This window comes from Oryctolagus cuniculus, chromosome 8 (assembly GCF_051225735.1).
Source record: "Oryctolagus cuniculus isolate XC-2025 breed Fujian yellow rabbit chromosome 8, ASM5122573v1, whole genome shotgun sequence".
Classification (NCBI taxonomy): Eukaryota; Metazoa; Chordata; class Mammalia; order Lagomorpha; family Leporidae; genus Oryctolagus; species Oryctolagus cuniculus.
Genome location: NC_142874.1, coordinates 12,637,568 through 12,663,065, shown reverse-complemented (window position 1 = coordinate 12,663,065; position 25,498 = coordinate 12,637,568). Strand labels below are relative to the sequence as shown.

The following is a 25,498-nucleotide window of genomic DNA, read 5'->3' as shown; positions in this document are numbered from 1 at the left end:
CTGCTCTCCCCACGCTTCTCACGTCAGCCGTTTCAGAACCTCCCCCTCCCTCACAGTGACCTGGCTCATGCGCTCGAGAGCTTAGCTGCTTTAGGCATATTTGGGAAAAAGGGCATATAAAACGAAGAAAGGGCATTGCTGTGCTGTGATTTTATCAGTCGGAAAAAAAGGCTTGATATTATCCATAAACCACTCCATTCCCATAATTTCTCTCACAGAAGCTTTTCCCAACCCTCCAATCAGAGCTAATGTTTTCCTCCTCTGCGCACCCGTAGCCCCCGTAACAATGACTGCCTTCACATTATTCCCCTGTGCTCTCCCTCTCTGCACTCCCTTCCTGGAAGCTCATCACAGTGCAACACAACAACTCCCAGAGTGTGGCCCCCCACGCAGCACCAATAGCAGCCCTGGGAACTGGGTAGAAATGCAAACGTTCAGACCACACCTCAAATGCAAACGTTCAGACCACACCTCAAATGCACTGAATCTAAAACTCTCACAGGGTGGGGCCCCAGCAACTGTATTTTCACAAGTTCTCCAGATAATTCTCATGCAGACTCAAGATTGGAATTATTGAAATAAGCATAGATTTCGGAAGCAGACAGTCTGAAGTTTTTTTTTTTTTTTTTTTTTTTTTTTTTGACAGGCAGAGTGGACAATGAGAGAGAGAGACAGAGAGAAAGGTCTTCCTTTGCCGTTGGTTCACCCTCTAATGGCTGCCACAGCCAGCGCACTGCAGCCAGTGCACCGCGCTGAGCTGATGGCAAGAGCCAGGTACTTCTCCTGGTCTCCCATGGGGTGCAGGGCCCAAGCACCTGGGCCATCCTCCACTGCACTCCCTGGCCACAGCAGAGAGCTGGCCTGGAAGAGGGGCAACCGGGACAGAATCCAGCGCCCCGACCGGGACTAGAACCCGGTGTGCCGGCGCCGCAAGGCGGAGGATTAGCCTAGTGAGCTGCAGCGCCGGCCTGAAGTTTTTAAGTTTTCATAGAGCACCACATATTAGCTGACGACATTAAGCAAGTCAGTCGCCATCTCTAAGTTTTCTCTCCCCATCTATGAAATGGACAGAATACTAAACAATGCCTAACATACAACATGTCTTCAAAAAGGGTGACTGCCCTCATATGTTGTATCTTCAACCCCTGGTATTGAGCCAACAGTCTAAAAATACTTTGCTGCCCGGAGCTAGTCACTCATTGACAAAAACTGAACTGAATGGAAAGGGAAGAATGGATGCAACCATTTGGAAGGAAACCTCAATGCACCTACAGACACCATAGATATGGGTAATGGGTGAGGAGGAAGCCACAGAAAACATCACTGAGGGACGAGCTTAGATCAGTAATCTTGACTGCTGTCTCTAGGGACCCTCCTCTTACCTCAAATCCCTGCTATATCTTTGTCACGGTAGGAATTTCACTCTTTGTTAGAAAGCAATATCCCACAATTCTCCCAAATTCTGCCATACTTTTTGGGAATACGTTATGATACCCATATAAGCTTTACACTATAGCAATCACTCGCCAAGTAACTCCTCTCAGTTGGAAAGAGATAACTTTCTTCACACCTTGCAGTTTGAGTTTTTAGAAAGTCTGGATATCTAGGGAAATCAATAAAACCAATTCATGACAGGTAAAAAAATATACTGTGTTGGGGGTGGGTTTTTAAAAGAATAATTTTAAATAAGTTTTACTGGGACAACTGGATATCCATATGCAAAAGAAAGAAGTTGAATCCCTATCTCACATCACATATAAAAGTTAACTCAGCACTGTGGCACAGTGGGTAAGACTGCTGTCTGCAGTGCTGGCATCCCATATGGGCGCTGGTTTGAGTCCCGGCTGCTCCACTTTCCAGCCAGCTCTCTGCTATGGGCCCCTGCGCCCGTGTGGGAGACCCAGAAGAAGCTCCTGGCTCCTGGCTTTGGATCCTTGCAGCTCTGGCCATTGTGGCCAACTGGGGAGTAAACCAGTAGAAGGAAGACCTCTCTCTCTCTCCCTCTCTCTCTCTCTCTCTCTCTCTGCCCTTCCTTCTCTCTTTCTGTAACTCTGACTTTCAAATAAATAAATAAATCTTTTAAAAAAATGAATAGACATTTCTCCAAAGAACACACACACGGGACCAATAAGCACATAAAAAGATGCTTGGTATCATTAGGCATCAGAGAAATTCAAATCAAAACTACCACAAAAATATCACTTTAACACAGAGGCCAGCTAAAACCAAAAGAAACTGGTGAGTATGTGGAGAAATTGGAACCTTCATACACTAATGATGACAAGGTTAATAGTGTGGTCAGTTTTGAAAACAGCCTGGGAGTTCCTGAAAATGTCAGTTACAATATGATCCAGAAATGGCACTGATGGGTGTGTACTCAAGAAATAAAAACATTTCCACACAAAAGCTTGTATATTATTCTTCAAAAGAGCCAAAATTTGGAAAAAATCCAGATGTCTATCAACTGATGAATGGAGAATTAAAATATGGCACATCTATCTATATGAGGGTACTTGGAAAAGCTTGTGGGAAAAAAATAAAGTAAAAGATTTTTGGCTGCTGGTCCCAGCTGTGTGGATCGGCGGGTTAAGCTACCACCTGCAATGCCAGCATCCCCTTTGGGTACTGGTTAGAGTCTTGGTTGTTCCACTCCCACTCCATCTCTCTGCTTATATGCCTGAGACAGCAGCAGAACACGGCCAAGTGCTTAGGCCCCTGCCATCCACGTGGGAGACCCGAATGGAGTCCCAGGCTGGCTCAGCGCTGGCTGTTGCAGCCATCTAGGGAATGAACCCGTAGATAGAAGATCTCTTTCTCTCCCCCACCTGTGTGTCTCTCAAGTACATAAATAAAAATTTTTTAAGGATTTATTTATTTATTTGAGAGATAGACAGAAAAAGGAGAGAGAGAGAGAGTTTTCCATCTGCTGATTCACTTCTCAAATGGCTGCAATGGCTGGAGCTGAGCTGATCCGAAGCCAGGAGCCAGGAGCTTCTTCTGGGTCTCCCAGGTGGCTGCAGGGGCCCAAGCCCTTTGGCCATTGTCTGCTGCTTTTCCAGTGCATTAGCAGGGAGCTGAATGGGAAGTGGAGCAGCTGGGACTCGAACCTGCACCCATAAGGGATGACGGTGCCATAGGTGGATGCTTAACCTACTATGCCACTGCACCAGTTCCCAAAAAGTAAATCTTTAAAATGTTTGACTGCAAAAAACATTTTAAAAATCATGCACAGTTTTTCTATTCTATGCATTTTCTTTTTTTTAAAGATTTATTTTATTTACTTGAAAGTCAGAGTTACACAGAGAGAGAAGGAGAGACAGAGAGGTCTTCTCTCCATTGGTTCACTCCCCAATTGGCCACAACGGCAGGAGCTGCACCCATCTGAAGCCAGGAGCCAGGAGCTTCCTCTGGGTCTCCCACATGGGTGCAGGGGCCCAAGGACTTGGGCCATCTTCTACTGCTTTCCCAGGCCATAGCAGAGAGCTGGATTGAAAGTGGAGCAGCCGGGACTCGAATCGGCGCCTATATGGGATGCCAGCACTGCAGGCAGCAGCTTTACCCACTACACCACAGCACCGGTCCCCTATTCTATGCATTTTCTACAAACTTTTTGAAGCCAGCTCATTTAATGGAATATTAGTTGGCCACAAAAATGAAAGCAGTACTAAGACATGCTGCAACATGGATGAGGCTTCAAAACACTGTGCTAACCTAAATAAGTTAAAGGACACATTTTGGTGGTTGGATATATACGAAATGTCTAGAACAGGTGACTCTGTGAAGACAAAAGGTAAGTCAGTCTGGTTGCCTAGGGCTGGGTTGGGAGGAAATGGGGAAATGAAGAGTGACTGTTAATGGACAGAGGTTTCTTTTTCAGGCGATAAAAATGCTCGGTGTTGTCTTGCAGCTGGGTAAGCCACCGCCTGGGCCATCAGCATTGTATACTGGAGTGCTGGTTCCAGTCCTGACTGCTCTGCTTCTGACCTAGCTCCTTGCTAATGCACCTGGAAAAGCAGCAGAATGTGGCCCAAGTGCTTGGGCCCCTGTACCCATGTGGGAGACCTGGAGGAAGCTCCTGACTCCTGGCTTCAGATTGGTGCAGCTCCAGCCGTTGCGGCCAATTGGGGAGTGAACCAGCGGATGGAAGACCTCTCTCTCTCTCTCTCTCTCTCTCTCTCTCTCTGCTTCTCCTCTCTCTGTGTAACTCTGACTTTCAAATAAATAAATAAATCTTAAAAAAAGAAGCTTTATCATGTATTAAGCATATCTTCTTGATGAAAATGAGTCATAACTCAAAGAGAGAACTGATACGAAACATAAAACAAACTGGACATGTATCTTTTTTTCCTTATCTATCCTTTTTCCTTATCTATCTATCTACCTTCTTCCTTGCATTGTCACCATCCTCTTCAAAGTTCGCATGAAATCATGCCAGAATCGGGGCAGGCATTTGGTGTAGCAGTTGGTATGTGGTATGACCACATCCTGCATGGGAACGCCTGGATTTGCGTCCTGGCCATGTCCCCAGTCTCAGCTTCCTTCTAATGATCACCCTGGGAAGCAGCAGGTGATGGCTCAAGTGGTTGGAAGCCTGCCGTCTCTGGTGGAATCAGCGTGGGCCTGACCAAGCCCCGATCATGGCAGGCCTTTAGGGAACAAACCAGTAGATGGTAGCGCTTTCCCTCTCTCCCCCTCTCGCTCTCTCTCTCTACCTCACAAATAAATAAAATGTCAAAATTATGCCTGTATGAGTTCAACAGCCTCCTGGCCAACCTCCCTGCCTTATTTTTAATATATCTGGCTTACTATTAAAATAGCTAATCTTATCACAACATTACTTTCCAGAGAGTCCTCTGCACTCACAAGACAACAGAAGCCCCTGCTGCCCATCATTGTGTCTGAATCCTTCCGCCCAGCTTTAGGGCCACGTCCTGTGGCACCACTCAGTCTTTAACAATATAAAAGCGTGCCTTTCCATGTTCCCCAAACACGCACCCTCCCCCACTCAGATAGATGTTCCACATCTCATCAAGGCAGGCAACCATTAGGGGAGACTAAGGTTTAGGGAGCAATAATCCCTATCATTTATTAAGTGTATGTTTATGCATTGCATTTTACCCGCACATAAACTTTAGGTGACAGTTTCATGACTTTACAGAATAGAAACTGAGACCTCCTGCAAGGTCTCTAATCTATAAAACAGCAGAGCTAATGACCTATGTTGGCCTTATTCCAACCCTCGAATTCTTGCCCATGTGTTGACCCTCACTTATAGGAAAGACACCCACGAGGCAAAGGATATTCACATCGAGTTTTGCTTACAGTTAGCTGCACCTATCATTACGAGTGAGCTTGTCTAAAGAGAAGGTGTGCGGTGAGAAGAAACCAAGAACAGAGTCCCGAGCAGCACCTCAAAAGAAGTCCGAGAAGGCAAAAGGTGAGATCCAGGAGAATTATCCAGCACAAATCAAGAAGTGGAGTCTCAAGTTATCATGAAAGAGTGATCAACTGCATAAAGCAAGAAAAGCAAGGTGAAGACTGAAAACTGCTCATTACAACTGGTGGTTAAGAACTAGGGAGACTCAACTTATCATCCAAACCAGGCTCGTTTTGAAAATAAAAGAGGACTATATTAACAAATACCTCAGGGCCACTGACTATGACCCTGGAGCAAGCAAGACAAAAGATCACCCTATTGAGAAGTTACTAGAACCCGTCGTGAGACACTTTGAAAGAGTGCTGCTGTGAAAGCCACAGCTTTAGGGCCACGTCCTGTGGCACCACTCAGTCTTTAACAATATAAAAGCGTGCCTTTCCATGTTCCCCAAACACGCACCCTCCCCCACTCAGATAGATGTTCCACATCTCATCAAGGCTCACGTGGTTGGGTTCCTGACACCCACATGGGAGACCTGGATTGAGCTCCTGGCCAACGGCCCCATTCCCAGCCAGTGCTAGCATCTGGAGAACAAACCAGCAGATAGATCACTCTCTCTCTCTCTTTCAATCTCTCTCTCCCTCTTTCTCTCTCTCTCTCTCTCTCTCTCTCTCTCTTCTTCTCTTCCTCCCTCCCTCCCAAATAAAAAATAACCTTCTTTTAATAAATGCAAAACGGGTAGTTATTGTTTTGAATCAATAGTCACAATTATTATAGTTGATGTATTTGACATCTGTATATATCTTATGTTAAAATACATGATTTTTATTGCCTCAAATGCAAAAGAAAAATTATTTATTCTCTGTAATATCAAACATCCTCAATAATCATTTTAAAAGTGTATCTCTGGGCCGGCACCGCGGCTCACTAGGCTAATCCTCTGCCTTGCGGTGCTGGCACACCGGTTTCTAGTCCCGGTTGGGGCACCGGATTCTGTCCCGGTTGCCCCTCTTCCAGGCCAGCTCTCTGCTGTGGCCAGGGAGTGCAGTGGAGGATGGCCCGAGTACTTGGGCCCTGCACCCCATGGGAGACCAGGAGAAGCACCTGGCTCCTGCCTTCAGATCAGCGTGGTGCGCCGGCTGCAGCGCGCTGGCCGCGGCGGCCATTGGAGGGTGAACCAATGGCAAAGGAAGACCTTTCTCTCTGTCTCTCTCTCTCACTGTCCACTCTGCCTGTCAAAAAAAAAAAAAAAAAAAAGTGTATCTCTGGAGCTGGTGTTGCAGTGCAGTGGGTCAAGTCACTGCGTGGGAAGCCCATATCCAATATCAGAATGCCAGTTTCAAGTCCTGCTACTCTGGACTTCCAATCCAACTTCTTGCTAACATAGCTGGAAGGCAGCAGACACATGAGAGATCCAGATGGAGTCTCTGGCTCCAGGCAGCAGCCTGGCCTAGCCTTGGCTCTGGCAGCCATCTGGAGAATGAACAAGCAAGCGGAAGCTCTCTCCTCCCTCTCTTTCAAATAAAATAAAATATTTAAATATATATATAATTTTGGCTTATGAATATGTACTGTGAGAGAACAGTTTACTGAGTGTACTTTTAGGCACATCAAGATTAATATGATTATGTATTGGAATATATTTAGGCAATTAATTTTTAATATAAGTAAGCTCAACAGCAAACCTATTTAATTCCTAGTGTCAAAGCCTAGAATCATGAATTAATTGGCTATAACAGGTAGCAATTAGATGTGAAACTTCTTACACACAGCTTGGTTAAAACAACTAATTCCTGCAAAACCCATTTTTAACACCTCAGTGTGTATCACCTGGTATTCTTTGCCTGACAGAACCATACCTTTAAATACAGCTCATGCCAGATGGTCTCCTCAATAAAACCCAGCAGGAGGTAATATATTAATGCTATTAGACAAGCGAGTCTGCAGACACTCAACCAATGAATTCCGTGCTCAGTGGTGAAGACTTTCTGTCACCATGGCAACACCTGCTTCAGGAAAGTGTTGAATTTTTCAAGGCAAATGAGCTACCCAGCATAAAATCTCAAGTCCTCCAAGCCTTGACGATCAGCTACTTCAGTAATAGTAACAACCCAAATTTGTTACACTGACCTCAAATCTGGGTATCCTGAAAAGCAATTTTGCCTTCCACTTTTTTTTTTTTCTTTTGGACAGGCAGAGTGGACAGTGAGAGAGAGAGAGAGAGACAGAGAGAAAGGTCTTCCTTTGCCGTTGGTTCACCCTCCAATGGCCGCCACAGCCGGTGCACCACGCTGATCCGATGGCAGGAGCCGGGTGCTTTTCCTGGTCTCCCATGGGGTGCAGGGCCCAAGCACCTGGGCCATCCTCCACTGCACTCCCTGGCCACAGCAGAGAGCTGGCCTGGAAGAGGGGCAACCGGGACAGAATCCGGTGTGCCGGCGCTGCAGGAGGAGGATTAGCCTAGTGAGCCGCGGCACCGGCCAAGAAGAGAATATTTTGAGTGTTACAGCCTTTAAGTTATCTAGTATGAATGTTCAAAATACAAATAAATCTTTTTAATTCCGTTTCATCTTTAAGTTGAAATGATCATATGTCCCACAAAAGAGAGGTGATCTTGTTCAACCTGGTGAAAACGCAGACAATCTAAAATGTTTGGAAATAAGTTGGTCTTCAAAGAGTCCACATAAAATTTGTATTATGAAAAACCAAGCATGAGTTTCAAAACTTTTCTGAATCTAAATAAACATACTTTTAATTCAATTTGTCCATAAATGTTCTGAAGTCCTCTATATTATAGAATCAAGATAAGATGGCGACGCACTTGAAGAGGAAAATAAACACACGTACAATTTTCTAAAAGGAACCCTCACCCAATTTTGATTATTCATACTCTCCATTACAACACAGCACATGGTTTGTTTTGCAAGGTGTACACAACCCTCCCACAGGCCATCTCCCAGGGTTCATGATGTCCTGGAACCAGGAGTGCAACTGCAATATTTGATCACAAGACTACTGAAAATGGTCAGTGACATGGCAGGTGCCTGACTTCTATCCCCTTGGCCTCAAAATTACCCCCGTGTGTTCCAGGAAGCACGGGGGTGTCGTGGCTGTCTGAGATGTGTTCACAAGTCCTCATACAGTCTTGGGTTTGCTCACACCTACACTGACCCAAGATCAAGGCCTTCATCTCAACTCTCAGGTAATAACCTTCACACAGCACAGAGACCCTGCTGATGTCCCAGCCAGCATTTCTGTCATTCCCCAAAGTTTCTCCTGCACCACCAGCCCTCAGTGCTTCTTTCCCTCTCTCTCTCTCTCTCCCTCTCCCTCTCTCTCTCTCTCCATGGCCTCTGAATCCGTCCTTTTCCTTTTCAGTCAGTTGGGCTCATTTGTCAACCCTGAAGGCCCAGTCCTCCAAAGCATTATTCAGAGTAAGCATCCAACAAAAGCTTGTTTCTTCTTAGAGAGTGGCTTCTACTGCCAAGAAAAATAACATCTTCTGCATGCACTTAGAGCACACTGGAGTGATTTATTTCAGTCGTTTCCTGAATTTTTGCCACCCCAGGCCTTGTCCGTCCACCTCCAGATACCCGTAGCCACTTACAGCACTGGGGTCAGGAAGCTCCCTAACAGACTCCACGCCATGTCAACGACTCATGACCCTCCATGACCACATGAAAAATGGTGATGTCCACTGCGAGGGGAAACATTCTACAAAGGAGTGCCTGGCTGTGTATCAGGAAGCGGGTTCGAGGTCCCTAGCTTCATAACCTTGAGTAGCTTACTTAACCCCTCTCTGAGTCTCAACCTCATCCTCTATGAGTATTCCTTCCAGCGAGGAAACAAGAAACCGATAACCCAAATGCTTCACAATTCTACGGAACACGAATGAAAACTGAGTTTAACAGTCAGAGTAATTCCAAATAAATTTACCCTAATCAAAAACCTATAATTGAAAAAATTAAATTCAAAATATTTAGCCACAGTGAATTTCTCTCCCCAAAGCATCTGACAAGCTACATGATCATTATGCAAGTATTAGACAAAGGCAGCTGGATTAATGCCTCAAACAGCTGCCAACGCAAAGAAGAAAGCCATGGGTGGAATTCTCTTCCCATAACTCACACCAAGTCACTGTTTTTGTGGTTCTTATTTTGGTTATTTTGTTTTATTCATAGTTTTTGAATTGCATAGTCAAAACAGAACACTAATTGAGCTATATTTAACTGCTGGAAATTTGCCTAACAAAATTGAAATTAACTAAATGTTGTTACTCTATCACTAACAGAGTGTTCAATAATGTTTACCTAGCGGGGAAAAGTATTAGTAATCACGTGTTGCTTACCACAATAAAAGCTATATGCTTAATATACTTATATAAGATAGCCATATTATATGCTTACTTTTCTATATATAAAATGTGTACATAACTATACATGTTATATATTAAACATGTATATCTATATAAAATTTAGCATATTCTATATGATGTAAATATGTATATATACATATATATATATATAGAGAGAGAGAGAGAGAGAGAGAGAATGTTAGTACACTCTCCATCACAAATAGTTTTACTCTCTTGATCAAGGAGATTGACCCCAAAGAACAACATCCAAAAAAACTATGTTCTCTAACAAGATGAAAATTTCATGTTAATGAAGTGTAACTAACTGGCACAACATATATTCGATGTTTATATGTCACCACATTGGGGAAAACATAAAAAATTAGAAGTGTGAATGATCTTTTACTGACTTAAAATAAGTCCTCTCTTCTACTTTACAGATTGTATTAATCTTTTAAGTTATGCTCAAATTCCCCCCTCCTTCTGAAGCCCTCTTTCGATGGCCTCTTTCTCTCTTCTCTTGCTCTCAATCCCCTCTAGAAAGTTTTTTAGATACAAGAGACAGACAGAGAGCTCCCATCTGCTGGTTCACTCCCCAAATGCCTGCAACCTAGCCGGCGCTGCAGCTCACTAGCCTAATCCTCCGCCTTGTGGCGCCGGCACACCGGGTTCTAGTCCCGGTCAGGGCGCCGGATTCTGTCCCGGTTGCCCCTCTTCCAGGCCAGCTCTCTGCTGTGGCCCGGGAATGCAGTGGAGGATGGCCCAGGTGCTTGGGCCCTGCACCCCATGGGAGACCAGGAGAAGCACCTGGCTCCTGCCATCGGATCAGCGCGGTGCACTGGCCGCAGCGCGCCAGCCGCGGTGGCCATTGGAGGGTGAACCAACAGCAAAGGAAGACCTTTCTCTGTCTCTCTTTCTCTCACTGTCCACTCTGCCTGTCAAAAAAAAAAAAAAAATGCCTGCAACAGTGTGAGCTGGACTGCAACGAAGCCTGGAGCCAGAACTCGCGTGGTCTCCCACATGAGTGGCAGGGACCAAGAATCTGAGCCCTAACTATGACCTCCCAGAGTACGCATTAGCAAGAAGCTAGGATGGAGTAGAGACGGGACTTAAACTGTCAGTTCAACATGGGATTCAGGCTTTCCAACCCATGTCTTCAACCACTAGGCCAAATGCCCTCCTCTTCCTGTAGAATTAGAGTTAACACTCTCCTACTGAGTCCTTGGGAAAACGTTGCTGCTAGTTGATCCTTTTTGAAATATCTCTTCAGTTTGCAAAACAGCACTCAAAGAGGAGACACTTAGGTATTGATGCTAACAAGTAAGTCATGCAGAAGAAACGCGGGGAAACATTTGGAATGAGGAAAACAGTATTTCAGGTTCTCCCCTTTACTACTCAGTTTGATTTTTGAATGTGAACTGGTTTAAAAAAAATTCCCATCTCATATTTATAAATGCCTGCTGCATGAATGAATGTATTTTTTCTTGATGATCTGTCCAATGAGTGTGATTTATACCTGCATGTGGTTAGCAGGGCCTTTTTTACAATGAAGCATTCTCAGAGCCTTGATTTGAGAAAAGAGAACATCATGGAATATGTAGAATGGTCTACAAGTGAGACTCCTCGGCCTTCTGGAAAAGTTGGCAGAGGTATGAACGCTTTCCTTATGCTACTATCTTCATTGGCCACAACGGCCGGAGCTGCACCAATCCAAAGCCAGGAGCTTCTTCCAGGTCCCCTACTTGGGTGCAGGGGCCAAAGGACCTGGACCATCCTCCACTGCTTTCCCAAGCCACAGCACACAGCTGGATCGGCAGTGGAGCAGCCAGGACTTGAACTGGCACCCATCTGGGATGCCAGAACTGCAGGCGGCGGCTTTACCAGCTGCGCCACAGCACCGCTACAATTAATCACTTTCAGTAATTCATGGTGACTTACTACAGAGCCTGCAGATACACGGTACAGTCTACAGCAAAAAGAGCAGCCATTATCCTGGTTCCAGGAATACACAGACAATCCAAAACAATTGCTCCTTAAGAAATGAGATGAGGGCCAGTGCTGTGGCGTAGTGGGTAAAGCTACTGCCTCCAGTGCCGACATCCCATATGGGCGTCAGTTCTAGTCCCAGCTGCTCCACTTCTGATCCAGCTCTCTACTATGGCCTGGGAAAGCAGTGGAAGATGGCCCAAGTCCTTGGGCCCCTGCACCCATGTGGGAGACCCAGAAGAGGCTCCTGGCTCCTGGCTTCGGATCAGTGCAGCTCCGGCCGTAGCAGCCATCTGGGGAGTAAACCAGCAGATGGAAGATCTATCTTTCTCTCTCTCTCTCTACCTCCTTCTCTCTCTGACTTTCAAATAAATAATAAAAAAGAGAGGGCATTTCACTTGATAATTTGATAATGTGAAAATCAAGCACTGACATTATAAAAATGCATGCTAAATTTAACTGAAATTATGATTCTCATCAAATGTTTGTACTAATGTTCATTTATGATTTTAGTGACATTCTAATAATGTTTATATGCCAAATAATTTTATAGTGTTTAATTTATAAATGGTTATAAGTCACCAGGACCTTCTAAGAGGTTTCCTATGTTTGGCTAAGAAATGAACGAGAAGGATGGTTCTCCAGAGAGAAAGAAAACTCCAGCACAAGCAATGCTTCAAACTATTTACTTCTTACTGAACCTACAGCCATATTTTAAAGCCTCATTTTACGAACGTTCTTTGTCAGAAATGACATGGAGAGTGCAAAGACACTGGTAAAAAAAGAAATTAGTCTCTTCCATGTAGCTGAGAGCAGGCTGCCCCTGTGTGACAAACAATGGCAATGGAGAGCAAGCCAAAATGTGCCTAGCTCCGTGTTCAGATTGTTCCTGCACAGTTCCATGAAACCTCTTAAAAACAGCCTCTTGAAGAAATCAACTTCTCAAGTTTACCTGTCCTCCTTGGAACATAACTCTCCTTAGTATATTTACTTAGATTTCGTAGTGCATAAAAATAAGAGTAATTTATGTGTATTTTTACAGGGAACAAGTTAAACTCACAGTGACAAAATGTTCTTTTAAAAAGAAGGAAATGTATGTATTTGATATTTTTTTTTTTTTGGACAGGCAGAGTGGACAGTGAGAGAGAGAGAGACAGAGAGAAAGGTCTTCCTTTTGCCGTTGGTTCATCCTCCAATGGCCGCACACCGTGCCGATCCGAAGCCAGGAGCCAGGTTCCTCTCCCGGTCTCCCATGCAATGCAGGTGCAGGGCCCAAGCACTTGGGCCATCCTCCACTGCACTCCCGGGCCACAGAAGAGAGCTGGACAGGAAGAGGGGCAACCGGGACAGAATCCGGTGCCCCGATCGGGACTAGAACCCGGTGTGCCGGCGCCGAAAGGCGGAGGATTAGCCTGTTGAGCCACGGCACCGGCCTGATGTTTCTTTTGAAGACTTCTTTTTTTAAAAAAAAAATATTTTTTTTTTTGTTTGAAAGGTACACTGACAGAGACAGAGATACAAAGGGGCCTTCCATCGCTGGTTCAATCCCCAAATGGCCAGAAAAGCCAGAGCCGGGCCAGGATGAAGCCAGGTGTCAGGAACTCCACCTGGATCTCCCACAGGGGAGGCAGAGGCCCAGGCAGTTGAGCCACCATCGAATGCCTTCCCAGGTACGGTAGCAGGGAGCTGGATCAGAAGCACAGCAGCCAAGTGTGATGTCACAGGCGGCAGCTTAACCCGCTGAGCCGTAACAACAGCCCCTTCGTTATCTAATTCCTTAGCTGTGATGGCGCCAGAAGAACTAAGAATTTAAGATCATCTGGAGGTGGCTTATAGAGCTGGTCAGCTATGGGTAAACATTTGACAGCCCAATGTGCCTACACACAGCCAGTGTGCTCATGACACAGGTTTATCAGACAAAACCCTCCCAACTGGTAGTCAGCCACTATCCATTATTTAAGATTTCTTTTTTACATTTTAATTGAAAAGCAGAGTGACGGAGAGAGATCTTCCATCTGTTAGAAGTGGAGTAGCCAGGACTGGAACCAGCACTCCGCTACGGGTGAGATGCAGGCGTCCGAGGCGGCCGCTTCACCACATGCCGGCACTGGACCACTGTTGTTAGAGTATCCACAGAAGAGGGGGACCTCTACAGGGAGTCAGAGGAGAAAACGTGGGGCCACATCAGTATCCACTGGCCCAAACCCTGCCATCTCCTCAAAAGGGCAAAAGCAGATTCAGCCCAACTACTTAAACCCTTGGGAGAATATCTTTTTTTTTTTTTTTTTTTTTTTTTTTTTTTTTTTTTGACAAGCAGAGTGGACAGTGAGAGAGAGAGACAGAGAGAAAGGTCTTCTTTTGCCATTGGTTCACCCTCCAATGGCCGCCGCAGCCGGCGCGCTGCGGCCGGCGCACGGCGCTGATCTGAAGCCAGGAGCCAGGTGCTTCTCCTGGTCTCCCATGGGGTGCAGGGCCCAAGCACTTGGGCCATCCTCCACTGCACTCCCTGGCCACAGCAGAGGGCTGGCCTGGAAGAGGGGCAACCGGGACAGAATCCAGCGCCCCGACCGGGACTAGAACCCGGTGTGCCGGCGCCGCTAGGCGGAGGATTAGCCTAGTGAGCCGCGGTGCCGGCCCCTTGGGAGAATATCTGACCACACATAGAGAAGACACTCCTCACTCAAGAAAACTTCCTGAAAGGAAAAACTTTTGCAGAACGATTTTTTAAAAGGAATAAACCACTTAAACAAAAGAGAAAACTCTCCAGTTACTGATAATAGCTGTGAACAGATGTCAAAACAAAAATGAAGTCATTTTATCGATGCAAATAAAATCCCTAAATACAGAAGCTTAACCCAATTGGAAACTGGAAATAATTTGGGATAATTTCTGCATTCACAATTATCTTGCCATCATCAAGGCCTTGACATGGAGGGGGCATTTAGCCTAGAACTTAAGAGGTCGAATGTCTCACATTCGAGTGCCTGGAGGTCATTCCTGGCTCTGGCTCCTGACTCCAGCTCCCAGATACTGCAAACCCTGATAGGCTGAGGGGATGACTCAAGTAATTTGGTTCCTGCTACCCACTTGGGAGACCTGGATGGATTTCCTGGCTCCCAGCTTCAGCTCTGGCCCCAGGCATTAAGGGCATTTGGAGAGTTGATCCAGCAGCTGGGGAGGGAGCTCACTCACTCACTCACTCACTCTCTTTCAAATAACTAAGAAAACAAAACCGAGACAAAATGTCATAGTATTTTAGTCTATATGTTCACATAGTAATATCCACTACATGTCTATGGAATATCCACATGAAAATTATCTAGTTTTTATAGTTTTGGAATTTTCCAAAAACTGAATTTGGCTCTTGATAAAGTACATTGAACGAGCAGATTTTCTTGTGTGAGCTCTATAAAGGTCCTGCTGCTTTTGTGGAGCGAGTGCAGTTTCCAAAAGTGTGTTAATACAATCCCCATGTTGCCGATTATGTCGGGAATCTGACTTGACATTGAAGTTCCCACAATGAATAAGCCTGGTCTCCTCTAGTAAACTTAAGAAAAAAAATCTAGGTTGAAAAATTGACCAATGTTATGATTTCAGACAAATACAGCTCTTTCAACAGGACTGTTGTACGTCAGAATCAAATGTTTAACACCACAATCTATAAGATAAAAAGGGCAAAAAACATTTTATTATGCAAATATCTTTAATATTGTCATAGTTTCCCTTATAGGCATTGTCTTTACATTTGCTGTATCAAGAAGAGGAGAGAGAGACCCCTGCATCTACATGCAACAGATGTTTTGTAGAATCAAGTAATGTGCCCACCAGTTGTTCAGTATGCAAATTAAGTTCAACATGTAAAAGAGTTATGCCAAAGCAAGAAATGTAATACACTTCAAGTTATGCAAGGGTGTTGCCCTAAACGGTGACTGGCAGACAAAGTAAAATACAATATACTAGGGCTCTTCAAATAGTTCATGGAAAATGTGTATGATGACAAAACAACACACGGATTTCAATTTTTTTTTTTTTGCTCCAAAATACACTTATCTTCCAATTCCATTGCTCCACAATCTTTTTGAAAGGCCTTTGTCCATAGCAGGTATCCTTTAAGCGTTCTCTAAATCAGATTGAAAGCATTAGGTATATTAACAAAGCCTTATGTTTTATTTTCACTTTAGAAAGCTGATTTGCAGCATGGAATGCCACATTGTAAAATTTTATAATGGTTAGGATAAAAGGGTGTACCCCTTTGGCTAGAAACAGGACAAAGAAAAAGGTTGTTAGGGATCTGGTCAGGGAGGTGATAACTCACTGTTTATATTGATGTTTTCCTAAACTCAAAGCAAAGGTTATGATTTGAGTAAGTTGTTGCACTCAGCTCTTTGTATAAGACTTTCTTGGGGTGGGAATTTATATACTGGTGGTGAAAAGAACCTGTGTAGTGATACAAAGATTTTTCTTGATTTACTTGTTTTAGGTGGTGTAGGGAGAGGAATAGGGTGAATCCAATCAGATGGCATCACTCTAGGATCTGAACTTAAGAGGAGCTGCCAGCATTGAGCCAATGAACGCGATAATCGTGGCCTCTCCCTACTATCCTGACATGCAAAACCACAGCAATCGACTTTTATAGCAACCTGAACTTCAGTTAAAAGTTATATTCAGCATCATTAAAAAATTAAGGACCTGCACTCATTTTTTAAAAGTAAGCAGCCCTGGGGCCGGTACTATGGAGTAATAGGTTAGGCCTCCATCTCTGGTGCCAGCTCAAGTCCCACCAGTTCAAGTCCCGGCTGCTCCACTTCCAGTCCAGCTCTCTGCTGTGGCCTGGGAAGGCAGTGGAGGATGGCCCAAGTGCTTGGGCTTCTGTACCCACGTGGGCGGCCTGGAGGAAGCTCCTGGCTTCAGATCAGCCTAGCTCTGGCTGTTGTGGCCATTTGGGGAGTGACCCAGTGGATGAAAGACATCTCTGTCTGTAAATCTTCCTCTTAAATAAATTAATATTTCTTAAAAAAAAAAAAAGAAGGTAAGCAGCCCTTGAAATATCTCTAAATGAAGAGATTTTATTATTGTTACAGAACAATGATGATTAGTAGTGATGTTATGGTAAACAGGTTTCCATAAAAAACAAAGTCTTTCCTAGCAGTACAGAGTTGTTCCAGGGAATATTATCATAATTAACTCATTTATTTTTGTTCAAGAGTCAACCCTATATATTCTACTTGTCCCCATATCCTTCAAGAGTTACTCAACTGGGGATGGTTAAAGCTGGAGACAGATCGTCTGAAAATAATAAAAGTTTCTGAAAACACACACAGATTCTGCGCTTCAGCCATGTTTTATGAGAATGAGCTGGCTGTTAGATCACTTAGAAAATACCATTTCCTGAATTTTAAAATAAAAGGAACATTCATAGAACAATGGACTCAGAGCAATTTGAATAATTAATGAGAAGGGAAAGAACGAGTACATTTAAACACCTTTCAAATCTAGGCCCGTGTGACCCATCAGCCAGCTCTTGGATAAATTTTTGCTTTCGTGGCATTTTCAAGTACAATGTGAATACCATTTCATGAGAGAAGGAACAATTAAAATGTGAAGATGTGTGACTTTGAATGAAATCCACGAAACTGAAAGATGTTTATTTTGTGACACAAAGATTTTGAAAGTTATGGATAGTCTGCTTCATAATACATATTTTCTGTGCACTTTCTGAAAATCTGCTGTATGTGTGAATTTCGATTTTTTTTGTACCAAAATAAACGTATCTTTGCATTCCAATTTTCATGAACTTTAAGTTCTCGTGAGTAAGTTCTGAGCACAAGAAGATTACAGTTCACTGATAGAACACCTCAATCAACAATGGAAAATGCCACATGTACTTTATTAAGAACTTTGTCATTGTCAGATCATTTAACCGTCTTGGTATTGTCATTTCTGAGATGACGAATTTGGGACTTAAAAGAGAAATTCACTGACTTGCCCATGAGCACAATGAAAAACAGCGTGCCAGAATCTGCACTCAAATTCCCTGCATCAAAGCCTGCACCGTAAACCTCTTTACACGATGATTCTCCCAAGAGCTGCGGAGACACGGTAGGGGCATGGAAGTCAGGGCAGAGTGAGACTGAAAGGACACGCGGAAGCTCTTTCACATCTGCTCAACACAAAGCCAGTTCCTAAGCAGTTTCATCGCAAATTCCTTAGATCAGTTAGATGGCCAGTGAAAACACTGGAATGGCCCTAGATTTAATTATCTCAAGGACCAATCATCAAGACATTCTCACATAATGACGACCAATTTCTAAAAATGTTTATGTACTTCTTTTCATTTTATTTGAAAGTCACAGAGACAAAGAGTGTGAGCGAGATCTTCCATCAGCTGGTTCGCTCCCCCAAATGCCTATAACCGCTGGGGCCAGGCCAGGGTGAAGCCAGGAACTCAATGTTGGTCTCTCACGTGGGTGGCAGGGACCCAGTCATTTGAGCCATCATCCGCTGCCTCCCAGGGTGCATTAGTGAGAATGCTGGCCAGGAAGGGGAGGCAGGACTCAAACCCAGGCACTCCATACTGGAGGCAGATGTCCCCAACGATGACTTAACATCATTCTGTGCCCCAACCCTGTCTCCCAAGCAGTGTCTTACCACTGCAGCAAATGTCCCCGCCCCCATGATGAACAGTCTGTTCCCATTGGGTGAGGCAAACAGATGGCACAAAAGAAGCAGGACTGCCCCACATGTTAGAAATCAATCAAAGGCAAACATCTGTGAACTAGAAAACACAATGGGAGGGAAAACACCCTTCAGGGCTCCAAACCAGGCCCACACAACACCATGGCTGGAGGCAAGCGGAAGCAGATCTCACAGTGGACACAGCCAAGACAGCTGACTCAGCCTAAGGCCTGTGAGGCACATTTCCCAGGGCAGTTGAAAGAAAGGAAACAATTCCACAAACTAGTCCATCTTCTTAATAATCAGAGGCAAGCTTATTCGCTAAATTCTTTCCTGCATAATTTTCCGCAAACCTTTGTAAGTACCCTCATATGTTACTACTTTGGCCTCTCAGCCAAAGTGGGGTGTGAATTTTTAAAGTAGTTTCATTTTATAGTCAAGAAAAAGAAGGAAACAAAAGCTAAAAGTATAGACCCATTTTCACGATAAGAGTTGGAATACGTGTGTCTCAGCTTCATCTTTCCAACTGAAATTAGTTCCTTGGTCATCAGAATCAGTCTCAGGTCAATCAGTTGACTCGACATAATCTCCATGCTGGCTGTTCACATGCAAAACAGGAAAACATATGATCTGACTCCTGAAGAACTCCCTGTAGGAGACTCCCTGTTAGAGAATGGCCAAACGAATTCTTAATAACGTAACAAATGACAAGGGGCTAAGGCACTGTTTCTCAAGACAGTGTAACACTAGTTCCAAGACAAACTCTTTAAAAAAAAAAAAATGAATTCCACTGTGAAAGAAGATAGGAAAATACTGTATAGTATACACGGGGACTTCAACAAGTTCAGGGAAAGTAGAATTAAAAGATTCGTTTACTTGAGTTCAAAAACACTTGAAATCCATGCTTATGAGGGAGGTCTTCAAAAAGTTCATGGAAAATATGTATTTTTTAAACTATGCATGGATTTCCAAATTTTGTGTACCAAAAATAAACTTCCCTTTTAATTCCATTTTCCTTGAACTTTGTGAAGCCCCTCCGTGATACATCTAATTTGGAGATCTGAAACAAACCTATCAAACCCTACTGAATTAATGTTCTATTGAATATACTCTGGGAAAACCTGGACTATGTGTCACACCTTACATGGACTAAAAGGGTCCTTTTAAGTCCGTAAAGGTGGGGAATTTACCCCAATCGTAAGCCCTAAGGGAGTAAGCCAGCCCATGATTATTCTGCCACTTCCAAGTTCGTGTTCATAGAAAACTGCCTTTTCTGTGTGAACACAGAACCCAGTGTCAGGGGCAGGCCCAACTTCCCCTCTCCTCCATCAGCCCACAAGTCAATCAAGAGGTTCTTTTTGGTAAAAGCCGTGATGACTCACTCAGGTCTAAAAATAACTCTTGACCAAGCGTGGTAGATCTAGAGTTTTCTCCAGAATCCACATCTGTCTTCACCAAGCATAAGGCACTACTCAGCTGTAATCACTTCACAGAACACAATAGTAACCTATTAGGAAGAGAACCAATACAAATGCTCCAATCTCCACTTCTTTTTTTCAAGTTGTGAAGGACTTTTGCCAGCATTAAATGTTCCATCACAATATTTGGCAAATGTACATTGGCATTCATACTCTTTAAATTTTAACAGATTTTTGGAGGAAAAGATCCAAAATAATCATTCTGGCATTTGAGAAAGAAAAATTTAAGCACTAAAGAATGTTTTGAAGATAGCAGTCCAGCTATAAATCAGATTTACTTTCCAAAAGCAGTTCTGAACTACATGTAAAAGAATTAGTATTTTGAGGAGGGAAGAAAGTAGGGAAGTATTGTTACATTCTTAAAATTTTTACCTATAAAATGCTTAAAATCTGTTCTATTTATATAAGTAAAAGCAATTATAAAAAATAAGGAAGTATGAACAAAACAAAGCAAGAAAAAAAAGTTTCCAACTTTCAAAAATGTACTTAAAAGTATCTCAAAGCAGTTTGTCTTTAGAATATGTTGGGTTTTTATCACTGTATTTTGCTAACAATATTTCTGTGTTTTTAAAGCTTTTTGAAATAATAAGCCTTTTGTGAAACTTTAAAAAACAATATTTTAAACAAGCTAACTTTAACTGGGAGGAATCATCTGGGAATATGGATTCTATTACTGACACATAAATTAATAAAGGTTTCTTTTATGAGTATTGCAATGATGTATATGTATGCCTAGGAAAGCATGTGCCCGGGTTTGAACACGTGAGTCTTTCTGTGCAGAAATATGAAGCAAAGCATTAAATACAAGTAAAAGGAAAGCAAACTGGGGCAAACAGTCACGCCTGGCAGGTATCAGAACTGGTGGGAACACATCTGAGCACTCAGAGGCAACCACTGGCCCAGTCAGAACACAACCTTCACCCCAGTCCCAAAAGGGCCACAACGCCAACTCCCAGCATCTAGGAAACCCACCGGGATCCAGACTCCTGTCGTGTGAGGACAGGGAGGTGACAAAACCGCTCGGGGTTCTGCTCGCTGAGGCTGGCTGACACCTTCAACCTTGCTCCAGCTGAGCGTTGCAGATCTCTAGAGCTATACCAAAGGATGACTAAAAATCCAACTCGCCAAGAACCAGCTGATGCCCACCGGGACATCACACAAGAGGTCGGAAAAGTCCTCTCTGTCAATGCACAATGCAACTTTGATGAATTCAAATGTCGACGACTGACTGAGAGAAACACATTCAGAAGTTCAAGCCCAGTCTACACCAAACAAGGATAAAGATCACTTTTTTCTGCTCAGGAAGAGAGCCTCTGGTGTCAACAAACATGCCTGACCGTCAACTGCTCATCTAACCAAGTAAACCTCTCATTTGACACTTCTACCACAATGGAGGGTTTTATATGTGTGAGGATACTATTTTTAAAAAATCGTGGAAAAGTGGGATTTAAAAATAAGTATATTTTGGTGTAAAAAATGAAATCCATGCATATTTTTTCATAACACATTTCCAAAGACTTTTTGAAGAACACTCCTAAATATGGGCTTTAAAATTTTAACTTATCTTTTAATTCCCATGACGTTTTGAAGTACCCTCTCATAGTCACTGATTTGCTGATTTCTATTACAATAACTAACTCCTTATAAAACAGCTACTCCTTTTCAAAGTTCAGAAAAAGAGTCTAAATTTTAAAAAGTAACAAACTTGACCTCTGTCTGTTGCTGGAAAATAAAATGAATACCAGCAACCTCATTATCAGATTTTTGGTCAAATAAATAAATGTGTTAAGCCAGATGTGATTTCCTAAAGCTGGGTCAAAAAAGCTAGCTCAAACCCGAAAGGGTATTTTTGAGGTGAGATTCGTTAGGACAGCTGCCTTCTTTCAAAAGTGGAGGCCTCTCAGGCGTATTTACACCAGCTCTGTTGAAACGTGTAGACCTCCATCGGTTGTACGTGTCCCATCCTTCCTTCAGTAACCTCGTCCCCCTGACCCCGTGTTCTCTGTGTCCTTCCCACAATCCTGCCTGCCGCCCTCCTTACCCTTCAGCTGCCCTTTAAACTCCCAATGCTGGAGCCAAGGGCAAAGCTGTCCGAGTACCACTGTGCAATCCAGAAAACTCGGCCCATATTGAAAGCACAGTCGCTCAAAATGTGAAAGGAGCCTGTGTCTACCTCAGAATGGGTGTGGATGTCCGTTTTCCATTTGTTGGTATATCTTAGTCTAAACGGAATGTGGATGCCGTTTAAGAATGGTACGCATTTTCCTTTATCCAAGACTTTGTTAGGTCAAACTGTTCAGGTCCCATCAAAGTCCTAGACTGATGAGACCTCACCATTTGCTAGTTCCCGGCAGACTTCTGAGTCACCCCTCCTAAAACGTGGCACGGTGAGGGGAAGCACCCTTGTAGTTTTCTTATTGTTGGTTCATAACAGTTTACTTCTGCTTTTAAAAATACAATGGATGGCCGGCGCCGCGGCTCACTTGGTTAATCCTCCACTTGCGGCGCCGGCACCCCTGGTTCTAGTCCCGGTCGGGGTGCCGGATTCTGTCCCGGTTGCCCCTCTTCCAGGCCAGCTCTCTGCTGTGGCCCGGGAGTGCAGTGGAGGATGGCCCAGGTGCTTGGGCCCTGCACCTGCATGGGAGACCAGGAGGAAGCACCTGGCTCCTGGCTTCGGATCTGCCGTAGCGGCCATTTGCAGGGTGAACCAACAGAAGGAAGACCTTTCTCTCTATCTCTCTCTCTCACTGTCTAACTCTGCCTGTCCAAAAAAAAAAAGGGTAGGGGCCAATGCTGTGCCATGGTGGGCTAAACCTCCACCTGCAGTGAGCACATCCCATATGGGTGCTGGTTCAAATCCTGGCTGGTCTACTTCCTATCCAGCTCCCTGCTAATGCACTTGGGAAAGCAGGGGAAGATGGCCCAAGTGCTTGGGCCTCTGCACCCATGTGGGAGACCCAGAGAAAGCTCCTGGCTTTGGATCAGCTCAGCTCATCTCAGCGCAGGCCCTTGAAGCCATTTGGGGAGTGAACCAGTGGATGGAAGACCTTTCTCTCTGTCTCTCTCCCTTTCTTCTGTCTCTCAGATGAATAATTTTTTAAAAACATCTTTAAAAAAATACAATGAATAAACATTTTGCATCCTGTTATAAGTCATACGTGGACTGAAAGTCTCCCTCACATAACAATGAACTGTAAAGCCTGTGTTGTATATTTCTGAATTCTTCTTTGTAAAATGAACTCTATGTATGTGTCCAAGGAATAAGACCTTTTATGTACGGCACTGTGTTATTCAGCTACAGAGTGATTCACTTTTTCCATATTACATAGTGTACATTTTCCCATATTACATAGTGTATATTTTCCCATAATGTGCATTATTCCATGATGGGTATTCAGGCCTGCTGGGTGCTCTACCTACCCAGGCTTGCAGTCTACAAGCGGGATTTACAATTCTTGATAGATTATACATTCCAGATATTCGAGCATTGCTTTTACTTTCAAAAGCATATCACATTCAGACAGTAGCATGATTTTATTTCTGAAGTTGAAATCAGACCAAAAAAAAAAAAGTTAAACATCTGCTTTCACATAACCTCTTTGAAGTAGCAATAGTTAAAAAAACAACTCTCAGGAGCAATCCAGAACAAGAGTAACAACGCGTTCCAATTAAGCAGGCAGCAGCAGTCTCAAATATTTAGACTGGCCTTCCCTGTTCCTGGGATGTCTTGAGTTCGGTTATTGGACTTGGTTCTAGTGTCACATTTAAATTTTTATTTTCAGATAACAAAAAAGAAACTGATTTTAAAAATTTCTAATTCTATATGCCGAGGCCTGCTGGAGTGCATTATATGAAACGTTTTCTCGTGTCGGATTTTAGGGTTTTGACCGAAAACTTACACAAATCCTTTCACTTAACATTACCTGAATGTGAGAAATAGAGAAATACTTCCTGGAGATCTGTTATTGAACAACCTATAGCTACACATACGAAGATCAAAATGTCTCTGTGTATCGCCTATTCTGGGCCTGCATTTAGAGTTTTTAGCCTATTTTTCTTGCTTGCTTTGACCCTAAAAAAAAAAAAATGAAGCATTCCTTGCTGGTACTATCAGCCCAGCTCACTCCTGCATTACCTTTGCTAATCAGAACGAAGATGAGGCTGCAAAACGTAAAAAGAGCAGAAACATAATGAAAAAAAAAAAAAAAAAAAAAAAAAAACCTCCCAAGGCCATTTTTCCAAACGCCCCTTAGTGATACTCAACGGGTCCCACTGAGCACACAGTCCGTGCAACGCGCCTTCAGGCAGTCGGAGACAGGATGCGCGCCAGGGCTATGCGGGAATAAAAACCTACACCATTCATCCCCACCGCTTCAGGCGGAGAAACTGGGGCACCGTTTTTGACCGGGCTGGGCTGCGGGCCTGGACGGCCCCCTTCCTGAGCGCGCCTCCCGGGCGCACGCACGGCTCCGCAGAGCCCGCAGGACCCGGGGCGCCGGTCCTCGGGGGATCCGGAGACCGACGATCGCTCCCTGTCCCTCGTCCCTCCCGACCCCGGGGCGCAAGGGCGGCCAACGCCTTCCCCGCCACCCACCACTGCTCTCCGGGGGTGAGGGCGACGGCCGCCGGCTCCGCGCGCGCCGGGATCCGCGGCCCGGGAGCTGCCACCCGCAGCCCTGCAGCCCCTGCGGCCAAAGGGTGGCCTGGGGGCCGAGGAGCCGGACATCCCGAGCCCACTTCCCCCTCGCACACACCACGGGGCCGACCCCCGGGACGCCCCTCGGGGGCGGCGCCCTTACCCGGCTCGTGGACGCCGGGGTTGTCGGACAGCTCGATGACCAGCAGCTCCCGGCCCTCGAAGCTGCGCCCCACCGTGTAGATCCTGCTGATGGCGGTGCACTGCAGCCACACGGACACCAGCGCCTCCCGCAGCTCCGGGTAGCGGTGGTACTCGAAGGAGATGCCGTCCTCCTGCTGCAGCCGCCGGCGCCGCCGCATGCCCGCCGCGGGCGCCCCGGGCTCCTGGGCTTGGGCGCCCAGGAGACAAGCGCAGGCGGCCAGCGCCAGCAGCGCGCAGCCTCGCCGCCCGGCCATCGCTCGCTCCGCAGCCGCCGCAGCCGCCTCTTTTGTCTGCCGGGTCCCGGGCGGAGCTGGCGGGCGCGGCGCGGCGGGGGGCGGCCGGTTCCGCACCCGCCTCCTCTCGCCTCACCTTCCCCGGGGCCGAGGGAGTGTCCGCCGGCGCGCGCGCGAGGGAGCCCCCCAGAGGAGCGGGCGCGCCGCGGCTCCGCGGGCTGCACTACCGCCGCCCAGCCCCGGGGAGCTGCAGGACGAACCACTGGACAGGGGCGCGCACGGGGCGAGCCCGCAGGGCAGGGCTCCCGGGCTCTGAGCCAGGAGCGCGGCAGGTGACTGGCCGCTGAGGTCCCGGTGCGGGCGCGAGGCGAGACCCCTGACACTGCGTCTGGGAAAAAAAAAAAAAAAAAAAGATTCTGGGGTTGTTTGTGGAGCCTTCCTTGTATGAAAGTAACGTCTATTACCCCAAGCCGACCGGGGTTTCCATCTTGATGTCCCAGGATTTAGAGAATATTGCAGGGAAGAGGGTGGGGGCGGGGGCACAAAAGGGAAGTA

The 25,498-nt window shown here is 45.2% G+C and overlaps 1 protein-coding gene across 1 annotated transcript in view; it reads right to left on the bottom strand.

Moving 5' to 3' along the window:
• The window catches only part of CPE (carboxypeptidase E), a 119,429-nt gene extending 94,427 nt beyond the window's left edge, over nt 1-25,002 (bottom strand). Inside the window, exon 1 of the mRNA XM_070048202.2 lies at nt 24,670-25,002. Within this exon, the coding sequence (XP_069904303.1) occupies nt 24,670-24,964 (295 nt within the window). The 5' untranslated portion in view covers nt 24,965-25,002. The remainder of the gene's footprint in view (nt 1-24,669) is intronic.
• Nucleotides 25,003-25,498: the final 496 nt, after the last annotated feature.